This window comes from Haematobia irritans, chromosome 2 (genome assembly GCF_050003625.1).
Source record: "Haematobia irritans isolate KBUSLIRL chromosome 2, ASM5000362v1, whole genome shotgun sequence".
Taxonomy (NCBI): domain Eukaryota; kingdom Metazoa; phylum Arthropoda; class Insecta; order Diptera; family Muscidae; genus Haematobia; species Haematobia irritans.
This window is the reverse complement of record NC_134398.1, coordinates 205,941,462-205,952,952: the sequence shown is the minus strand read 5'-3', so window position 1 is coordinate 205,952,952 and position 11,491 is coordinate 205,941,462. Positions and strand designations below refer to the sequence as shown.

Here is an 11,491-nt window from a genome sequence, read left to right as displayed (position 1 = left end):
CGTGTTGTTAGTATATTGTCTCTAACAACCATGCAAAAATTGGTCAATATCGGTCTACAATTATATATAGCCCCCATATAAATCGATCCCCAGATTTAACCTCCGGAACCTCTTGAAGTAGCAAAATTCATCCGATTCGGTTGTACCAATTTAGATAGCATTTGCCCGCTAACAGCCATGCAAAACATGGTCCATATCGGTCTATACTCGTATATAACCGATGGCCAATCACACAAAATTGGTCCATATCGCCAAAAATAATCCACCAAAATTTTATTTCTATAGAAAATTTTGACAAATTTTATTTCTATAGAAATTTTTTTCAAAATTTTATTTCTATAGAACATTTTGTCAAAATTTTATTTCTAAAGAAAATTGCGCCAAAAGTTTATTTCTATAGAAAATTTTGTCAAAATTTTATTTCTATACAAAATTTTGTCAAAATTTTATTACTATAGAAAGTTTTGTCAAAAATTTATTTCTATAGAAAATTTTGTCAAAATTTTATTTCTAAAGAAAATTTAGACAAAATTTTATTTCTATACAAAATGTTGTCAAAATTGTATTGCTATAGAAAATATTGTCAAAATGTTATTTCTATAGAAATTTTGTTCAAAATTTTATTTCTATAGAAAATGTTGTCAAAATTTTATTTCTATAGAAAATTTTTTCAAATTTTTATTTCTATAAAAAATTTTATCAAAATTTTATTTCTATAGAAAATTTTATCAAAAATTTAATTCTACAGAAAATTTTGTCATTTTGAATTATATACGAATTTAATCGGCCTTTTTTGTTTAATATATACCCCGTATGGACTAACATACAATGGTGTTAAGAAGTTTTAATATACCTTGCCATCGGCAAGTGTTATTGCAACCCGAGTAATTCGATTGTGGATGACAGACTTTAGTAGAAGTTTCTACACAATCCATGGTGGAGGGTACATAAGATTCGGCCTGGCCGAACTTTCGGCCGTATATACTTGTTTTTTTTTTTTATCTCGAAAAGGCAACACTTGTATGCATGTTTATAATTTTTTCTATAACCACTGCTGAGTTTGTAATGGAAACAATATCGCTTTCACAAATACAAAATAAAACGGTCTATAGTTAAGTTTCAGGAATTTTACCAATCAATTAAATTAAATTGCCGAAGAAATTAATTAAATCGAGTATTCGAACATTTGCGTTAATGTTCGATTACGCGATTTTGATCACTATAAAAAGTCGATTTGTCTCGATTTTCGAAAACCTCAAAAGGCAAATAGTAGACTTTGAGGAATGCAAAAAAACAACGTCGACTTTTTGTCAAAATTAGTCGAAATTTGAAATTGGGAGTTCTTAATTGAGTGATTGCCTCTTTTCCATGTTGTTGGCGTACTAAAAGGCACAAATAAAAATATCAGTAAAAATCCTTTCTTTGAACTTGGTACCTAATTGGCAGATTTGGCCATAGCCATACTACCTTCATTTAGTAACTTCCTTATTAAAATTTGGTATTACCTTCTGGCTGTGTAAAATAACCTCCCATATGTACGGTCATATCATCCAAAAATTTCCTTAAAAACTCCAATATAGCCACAATCAAGATAGATAATCCAGGGAAAAGCTCTTCCACACAGAAAAAAATTCACGAAAAATATTCAATTAAAATTGTAATTGACTCAACAAATTGTTTAATTTAAACAAAAATCAATTACAAAAAATAATAGTATCAAATAATTTGTTAATTTGATCAATTAATTTTTTAATTGATACTATCATTTCTGTGAATGAAGACATTTCAATTAATAATTAATTTTTAATTGATACTTTATTTAATTAATTGGATCAATTAATTTCGTGATTGAAGACAAAAAATATTTTTCTTGTGTAATTATACTTCGTCTGATAAAAAAAACTTCCCATTTCAATTGAATCTATTTACAATTGATTTTTATTTATTTTGAAACATTTTATTTTATTTTTGTAAACAAAAAACAACTGATTTCTTATTTAATTGGCATTTCCATTATAATTTCTCCATATGAAGGTTTTGGCAAATCCATTGTAATCATCCGATTCTTTACCATGACATTTTCCCTTTAAAAATCGATTTTCCTCACAAATAAATCCCAATTTATGAGTACATGGTAGGTCATGCCAATCCCAAGTAGTCCATATTAAAATGCAATGTTCACCAGCTGTACGGCCAGGTTGACCAGAGCCCCAATTGGTGAATGTAAACACCTCACCAGTGGTTGCCCATTCATATCGACCATCAACTGCATTATCGGTGCCTGCAATCCAAAACGATGGACAAGTGGCTATAAAGTAAAATAGAGATAATATGAAATGTAAAATGTAAATTCATTCTTAATAAATTTTGTCGAACTTACGGAATAGTCCCTTAATCAGGATATCAATTTGATAATGTCTCTCATAACGATCAATGGCAAGAAGAGACATATTTTTCCGGGCACATTCATTCCAAGCCTCAAACCAATTGTACTGAAATCATTTTTTATTTTTACTTTTAGTGAATATTGAAAAACTTATAACACTTTGTTTTTTTTTTTTTTTGGTATCCTACCTTAGATTCATTCTCAATATAGTATAGGTCCCCATTATCACTTTTATGCCATTTTTTAACTACAGCACAGTTTGTTAGAGAAATAATGGCACATAATATTAATAGTAATTTCATATTTCACAAAAACTATGTATGTGTGATTGTTTTCCATAAATTTTCAGGCATTTTATATGACAAGAATCGGAGAAAAAAAAATCCCCTAAATTTTTTTTAGATTGCATTGTGGTCAGATTGCATTTAGCAAGTAGTGGTAAAAGCATGCTTCCTTTCTGAAATGATAAAAATTTTAAGAAAAAATAATCGTGCCAGAGTTGAGTTCAGTCGAAGGCATTTAATGATACCACAAACCAACCCCACTGATTTGATAATACTCGACACGTTTGAGCGAAAAAAAAAATATTACAGTGAAACCTCTCAGAACTGGACACCCATGGTCGCCTACATTTTGTTCACATGACGTCCAGCTATAAGAGCTTAATTTTAATGTGTTAATGTTGCATATGTCTCACGACAATTGTCCACTTTTGAGATGTGCCTAGTTTTCAGAGAGTTCAAGTCCACTGTAAATGGAAAATTTTCAAAAATTTTTGAAAAATTTCACATTCAGGATTTGGGTTTTTTATTTTTCAAATTGGCCCTCATTCTAAACTATTCAATGATTACGTTATCTCAACAAAATGCTAGTATTATAAAAGAAGCATATAGAGTTTTGGAATTCCCCTTTGATAATACGTTTTCAATGGCATGAACAAATGCTTATCAACTACGAAGAACACATAATAAGGATAAAAAAATAAGAATTCTGGGAAAATCCAAAATAAACTTACTAATGTAGCAAATACATTGAATTGGAGTATTTCAATGAATGGTTTGTAATATGTACACTGAAAAAAAAAGTCCAAACATTTTGTCTTTAAATTAAGAAGCGGAGAATTTTACTAAGGATGCCATTAAGACGCAGTTACCTTTTAAATTTGGTCTTTGCTTACACGGAAAAAAATTTCACCAAAGTATTACTAATTAAAATTTTAATTGGATTTTTAAAAATATTCAATTAAAAATTTTATTATTTATCAACAATTTGTTCAATAAAAACAAAATTCAATCACAAAACTAATAGTATCAATTAGGTTTCTAATTGCCTTCGGTGATGAATACTATCACTTCTGTAATTGGAATTTAATTAAATAAAATTAAAATTAATTGGAACAATTAATTTCGTTATTAAATCAAAAATATATTTTTTTGTGTGTAACAATCATGCAAAATATTGGTTCATATCGATTCATAATTACATATAGCCCCCATATAAATCAACCCTCAGATTTGACTTGCGGGCCTCTTACAGTGGTAAATTGCATTTGATCCGTTTTAAATTTGGTACGTGATGTTAGAATTTGCCCTCTAACAACCAAAAAAAATTGAAGTTTTAAATTTATTCAACTAATAAATTAATTGATACAATTATTTTTTTTAAATCAAGATAGAGACATTAAGTTAACTAAGCCAATGATTGAATATTTTTAAATTTTTAATTAAAATATTAATAATTGGATCAATTAATTTCGTGAATGAATAAGAAACAAAATTTGTTGGGTACACAACCCAGATCAAAATGGAAGTTGTTCCAAAAATATTTTATCTTAGAATATACTCTATTTGGCCGTTTAAAAAAAAATTTACAAAACTTTCTATAGAAATAAAATTTTGACAAAATTTTCTATAGAAATAAAATTTAGACAAAATTTTCTATAGTAATAAAATTGTGTTAAATTTTTGTCGATATGGACCAATTTTTGTGTGATTGGGGATCGGCTATATATCTTTAGTCCGATATGGACCAATTTTAGCAAGGTTGTTAGCGGCCATACAATAACACCACGTACTAAATTTCCACCGGATCGGATGAATTTTGCTCCTCTAAGACGCTCCGGAGTTCAAATCTGGGGATTGGTTTAATGGGGGTTATACATAATTATGAACCGATATGGACCAATTTCTACATGGTGTTAGAGACCATATACTTACATTACGTACCAAAATTCAACCAGATCGGATGAAATTTGTGCCTAAAAGACGCTCCGGAGGTCAAACCTGGGGATCGGTTTATATGGGGGCTATATATAATTATATACCGATATGGACCAATTTTTGCATGGTTATTAGAGACCATATACTAAAACCACGTACCTAATTTTAACCAGATCGGATGAATTTTGCCCCTCCAAGAGGCTCCGGAGGTCAAATCTGAGAATCGATTTATATGGGGGCTATATATAATTATAGACCGATGTGGACCAATTTTTGCATGGTTGTTAGAAACCATATACTAACACCACGTACATAATTTTAACCAGATCGGATGAATTTTGCCCCTCCAAGAGGATCCGGAGGTCAAACCTGGGGATCGGTTTGTATGGGGGCTATATATATATATAGACTGATATGAACCTATTTTTGCATGGTTGTTAGGAACCATATACTAACACCACGTAGATAATTTTCACCAGATCGGATGAATTTTGCCCCTCCAAGAGGCTCCGCAGGACCGATATGGACCAATTTTTGCATGGTTGTTAGAGGCCATATACTACCCAGCAAAAAAATTTGGAAGTACTTCTAAAGCCACAACTTTAAAAGCACTTCCAGAAATGTTCTTCCAAAGATGTTTTTTATTTTAACTACTCAGGAAGTTCTTTTAATTCAATTTTTTATAATTCGCCTTTTTCATATTTTAAACTTTTTTGTTTCAAATATGTTAAAAACAGAGTAAGGTTTAATAAAATGGTAAAAATTATTTAAATTTTGTCGAAAAAACTTCTAAATTCATTCTAGAAAAATTACGAAATTTTGAAAATATTTGAGGTTAAGGGTTCCATACAAGCGTCAGAATGCATTAAAAATCATAAAAAAATTATAAAAATTAATTATTTGTCAAAATATCACGAAATTCTTTAATTCACATCCAAAACACTGAATTCGGATCACACCTAAAGAAGTGATGCATATTCAGTGCAACGGCTGTTGAAATGGTGGACATCCGTCCTATGACAAGCCCATGTTAAATTCATCGCTTCTGCGCCAATTTTGCACCACTTCCGGATTCAAAAATAACATTTTCACTACTTTTTTGGCAACGCTTTTTTTGCTGGGTAACACCACGTTCCAAAACTCAACCGGATCGGATGAAATCTGCGCATTCCAAGAGGATCCGCATTCCAAATCGGAGAATCGGTTTATATGGGGAATATATATAATTATGGACCGATATGGACCAATTTTTGCATGATTGTTATAGACCATATACTAACATCATGTACCAAATTTCAGCCGGATCGGATGAAATATGCTTCTCTTAAAGGCTCCGCAAACAAAATCTGGGAGTCCGTTTATATGGGGGCTATACGTGAAAGTGGACCGACATGGCCCATTTGCAATACCATTCGACCTACATGAATAACAACTACTTGTGCCAAGTTTCAAGTCGATAGCTTATGTCGATCGGAAGTTAGCGTGATTTCAACAGACGGACGGACGGTCGGACATGCTCAGATCGACTCAGAATTTCACCACGAACCAGAATACTTTCTGGGGTCTTAGCAAGGCCGTAGCCAGGATTTTAATTCGGGGGGGGGGTTCAACTTAAAAAAAAATATTCATATAATCTCATGTGTAGAAAATTTTATTTATGCATAGGTATGTATACAATATTTTTATAATATTAAATTGAGCCGACGGGCTTTTTGGGCAGCAAATAAATCAATGACTTCTTCAGTCAGCACATTTATTCGGCGATGAACCGACATTAATGCCAATCCATTGAGTATACTCTCGCTAGTCGAATTTCTAAGATACGTCTTTAATCTCATCATTGTTGAAAATGAACGTTCGGATGAGCACGTAGTAACTGCAGGGATGGAAACTGCAGTACTATAGTACTTTTTTTAATACTTTTTCACCCCGGTCAGTACCGTAGATTTAGAAAAAATAAAAAAATAAGATTTAAATTAATATTGAATCTCTGGATTAAGAAAAGTTGACTTGGATATGAAGATGGATATTCATTCAATGATTTTGTTTTTGATTCCGAGCCAAAGATAAGGCTTCTTTAAAATAAGGCATGTTTTTACGGAGCTACACTGAAAAATATATGTACTTGATATTAAAGATCACGCAACCTAAATTTTAAAATATTAACGAAATTTCCACAATATTAAGGACTAATTTCTTTAATGTAATGAAATTTTAATTAAAATAAAGTTTACTATCATGACTTTAAAAAAAGTGTTATATGTAGGACACAAATTTTGGAAATTTGAGCCAAGGCAAAACTTCCTTAAAGTAAAGAAAAACATTTTTGATTTAATGTTTTTGATTTATCTTTTGAATCTTTGGTTGAAAGTTTTTTTTTTTCTTTTAATTAAAATCATATTTTTTTACTTCGAAGTATCCGGTATAATTTTTATTATTAAATTGGCATCTGTTTGTACGTGTATACCTCGAAGAGAATGAAAATTTGATAAATAAAATATTTATCCTAATTTTAATTTTATTGATCGTAGATTTAATGCCAAATAGGTCACTAAAAATGTCTTTATTTTAAAAAAGCAGTATTAATAACAAAATCCTTAAGGGAAGTTTAAAATCTTTGGATCCAAATAAATTTTTTTAGCGTATCTAGCTTAAGATCTAGGCCATAGGCGTAGGAACGACTGTGGGGTGGGGACTTAGACCCCGCAGAAAAATGTTAGACGCCCACCCCCCAGAATTCGAAACCCTATTTACGAGTTTCCACTGTGTTAAATTCAACGCAGAAGCGTTGAATTTAACGACGAACAAGAAATGAAAAGATTTAATTTTTTTTCGTATTTTATCAAATGATATCCGATCCAAAAGCTAAAATTTCAATGCTTAGTGGGATTTAGTACCTTTTCTGTAGACATTTTTGTATGATTTAGTACCTTTTGTGTAGACATTTTTGAGTCGATATCAGATTTATGGTACAATATCTTTGACAAAATATTTTAATATTTTGAGAAAGTCTTTATCAACCTTATTTTAATAGTCTTTCACAAATATGGCAAAACAGATATGTTCATGTGGGAAGAAAATCTTGATTTTGTAAAAGACATAGTCAAAAACAGGATTTTATTGAACTTCAAGAATGTTTTAGTCGAAAAAAGAATGCGATTCTATATTATCGATTTTTATTTCTATATAGAATTTTTGCAAAATTTTATTTCTATAGAAAAAATTTTGCAACATTTTTTTTTGCAAAATTTTATTTCTATAGAAAAATTTATTGCAAAATTTTATTTATATAGGAAATTTTGTCAAAATTTTATTTTCTTTAAAATTTAGTCTCTTGACAATAATCTTCCAGTGAAATTTTTGTTGAAATTTAGTAAAAAGTACCTTTCCGCTCAAAAAATACCTTTTTTGTACTTTCTTAAAAATTGTATTTTCCATCCCTGAGTAACTGGCAAAGTGACCAAAATTTTTAAAAGAATATGCACGTTTGGAAATATCACTTTATTGCACTCTCCAAGTGCTTCCATCGCTGAATTAGGCAGGTTCTTTTCGCAGGTTTTGCCCCATTTCATTTACACATGTGTGTTTGGCTGTTTCGTTGTTGTTGCTATGGCCAAACAAAGCGAGTCATGTTCACAAAAAGAACAACAAACACACATAAAAAGCAGAAAGACATTTTTCCAAAAATGAAATTTGTGGTGCGAGAACAAAAACAAATTGTTTTTTTTCGACCGTCGTTTGACGGGCTTTTCAACTAGTATTCTATGATTTGTGCAAGTTTTATAGGTAAGCGTTTTTCAAAATAAAACCTCCAGCTTTTCTTCAACATCTTCGATAAGATTTTTCTATGCAGCTAAAAATATATATTTATTTATATAAAAATATTCATTCATTTCGGGGGGGGTTGATCCCCCTCATCCCCCCTTGAATATGGCCTTGGGTCTTAGAACAATATTTCGATGTGTTACAAACGGAATGACAAAGTTATACAAAAAAAAAAATGAAAATACAAAAAACAATAAAACTTAATTTAATCATTTTTTCCCCGTCAGTTGACTTTTTCACTTCCATGCAAGTTTTTTTATAAGGTTTCGCAAAATACCCAGCAATATCCAAAGATTTAAAATTTAAGTCGGCTCATGCCCTGGGGTGGAATATAATGTTGGTAAAAAAAAAAATATGGGAAACGTTTAAATCTGAAGCAATTTTTAGGCAACTTCGCAAAAGTGTATTTATGATTTATCAGTCGATAGATAGGGAATGAAGCCGCCGAGTCGCGCCGCAGATTTTGGCCGCCGCCGACCAGTTTTTGCGAGTCGAAGCCGCCGCCGAATATGTCGACTGATCTCGACTCATAATTAGTCGCGAATTAATCAAAAATATTTTTTAATTATTCAAAAATTGGACGGCTTCATACTCTGGATATGTATCAGAAGTATAGGAAAATTGGAGTAATTTTTACAAGTTTTCCAATAAGCCGTGGCAATTTTACAAGGAAAATGTTGGTATTTTGTCCATTTTTGCCGAAATCAGAAAAAACATATACATATGTATATGGGAGCTATATCTACTAAATCAAAACATATTTCAACCAAATTTGGCATGCATAGTTACAATGTTAATTCTACTTCCTATGCAAAATTTCACATAAATCGGATTACAAATTTGACCACTGTGGTCAAATTTATCTACCACGTCGTTAATTAATGGTCCCCATCGATTTGACCAGGACTTGGAGGTCCTTACATATCATGGGGTAGTCCTTTCCGGTTCTGCAATTGACCCATTTCCCATAGAACGCTTATAGAAGCTTTAAAATAATTTTTAATGTTATCAGCATAACTGAGGGGAAACAAAATTCAAACGAAAAACCTTTTGAGTGTAGGTAAAAGTTGGATAACATTTCATATGCAACGTCAATAAGCGAACCATTTCACCATACTACACTCAAGTCAAAAGGTAATAATCCTATTTATGGTTTGTATACATATTTTATTTGATGCGGATGTAATCATTATTTCATTTCACAAAGCTTTTCAACAAACCTTTTTTTTTATTTTCAATTATTTGAACTTATTGGAGAGCTATATGTAGCATTGGAATTTATATAGAAAATAAAATGCTTAAATTTATTTTTATCGTTAGCGCCAGCGTCATATTTTTTCTTAAGTTCCGCGATTTCATGGGATTTCTCTTTGATGTAACGATTCTCCTCACAAATAAAGCCCAGTTTGTGATCACAAGGTAAATCAAACCATTCCCATGTACCTTGCCAAATTAATATGCAATGTTCTCTATTGCCAAGACGGTCCGGTTGAGATGGACCCCAATTTGTAAATGTGAACAACTCTCCTGTTGTGGCCCATTCATAGCGTAAATCGATGGCATTATCATGACCAGCAATCCAAAAAGAAGGACATGAAGCTTAAATTTTAAGATAAGAAAAAGTATAAAATTAAAACAAATATTGAAAATATCAAGCACTTACAAAAAAGTTTCCTTATTAATGCATCGATCTGTTGATGTTTGTAGCTGGAGTCTATGGCAATTAAGGACATATTTTTTCTGGCACATTCATTCCAAGCTGCAAACCAATTGTACTTAGAGATGTTATAATAAAATAGTGTTAAAACAAAATTAATCAAATCTTCATAATTAAAATACAATACAAAATTAAATTTTTATTTAAATAAAATGAAACATCAATACCTTCAGTTCTGTGTCTATATAAAATAAACTCCCATCATGGCTATTGTGCCATTTTTCTACAGCAACTGACGAAACCATGGAAGAAATTCCCGCCACAATCACTAACGCCACAATGACTTTATTCATTTTCTTAAACCGAAATGAGCTAAAACCTCATTAAGTTTTGTGCTTTTATACAAATATCTTGCTAGTACAAAATTTAAAATAAAGTAAAATCGTGGGACACCTCAAATTATCTGGCACAATGGCCACAGTGGGCAAAATGTCCAAAAGAAATCCAAAGAAAAGTCGAGTCGACGAACCTTATAATTATGCTAAATAAGAGGTTGCCTGGTAAGTCCACATAGATGGCGTCGCTAGTATTAAATGCATATTATTTTTATATAGTACCAACCTTTAAATGATTCGTGTCAAAATTTAACGTCTGTAAGTCAATTAGTTTGTGAGATAGAGCGTCTTTTGTGAAGCAACTTTTGTTATTGTGAAAAAAATGGAAGAAAAGGAATATCGTGTTTTGATAAAATACTGTTTTCTGAAGGGAAAAAATACGGTGGAAGCAAAAACTTGGCTTGATAATGAGATTCCGGACTCTGCCACAGGGAAATCAACAATAATTGATTGGTATGCAAAATTCAAGCGTGGTAAAATGAGCACGGAGGACGGTGAACATAGTGGATGCTCGAAAGTGGTGGTTACCGACGAAAACATCAAAAAAATCCACAAAATGATTTTGAATGACCGTAAAATGAAGTTGATCGAGATAGCAGAGGCCTTAAAGATATCAAAGGAACGTGTTGGTCATATCATTCATCAATATTTGGATATGCAGAAGCTCTGTGCAAAATGGGTGCCGCGCGAGCTCACATTTGACCAAAAACAACAACGTGTTGATTATTCTGAGCGGTGTTTGCAGCTGTTAACTCGTAATACACCCGAGTTTTTCCGTCGATATGTGACAAGGGATGAAACATGGCTCCATCACTACACTCCGGTGAACCGTCTCCGAAGCGTGGAAAGACTCAAAAGTCCGCTGGCAATGTAATGGCCTCTGTTTTTTGGGATGCGCATGGAATAATTTTTATCGATTATCTTGAGAAGGGAAAAACCATCAACAGTGACTATTATATGGCGTTATTGGAGCGTTTGAAGGTCGAAATCGCGGCAAAACGGCCCCATA

General features: G+C 31.7%; 2 protein-coding genes across 2 annotated transcripts; both read right to left on the bottom strand.

Moving 5' to 3' along the window:
* Positions 1-1,909: 1,909 nt before the first annotated feature.
* On the bottom strand, positions 1,910-2,710 carry LOC142224872 (lectin subunit alpha-like). Its single transcript, XM_075294648.1, has 3 exons — positions 2,575-2,710; positions 2,381-2,492; positions 1,910-2,308 (listed from the first exon to the last, which is right to left on the bottom strand). Exons 1-3 carry the CDS (start codon positions 2,686-2,688, stop codon positions 1,998-2,000), a joined length of 537 nt encoding a protein of 178 aa, XP_075150763.1. The 5' UTR covers positions 2,689-2,710; the 3' UTR covers positions 1,910-1,997.
* Positions 2,711-9,576: 6,866 nt separating this feature from the next.
* Positions 9,577-10,469, bottom strand: LOC142224869 (lectin subunit alpha-like). Its single transcript, XM_075294644.1, has 3 exons — positions 10,315-10,469; positions 10,094-10,205; positions 9,577-10,029 (listed from the first exon to the last, which is right to left on the bottom strand). Exons 1-3 carry the CDS (start codon positions 10,438-10,440, stop codon positions 9,665-9,667), a joined length of 603 nt encoding a protein of 200 aa, XP_075150759.1. The 5' UTR covers positions 10,441-10,469; the 3' UTR covers positions 9,577-9,664.
* Positions 10,470-11,491: the final 1,022 nt, after the last annotated feature.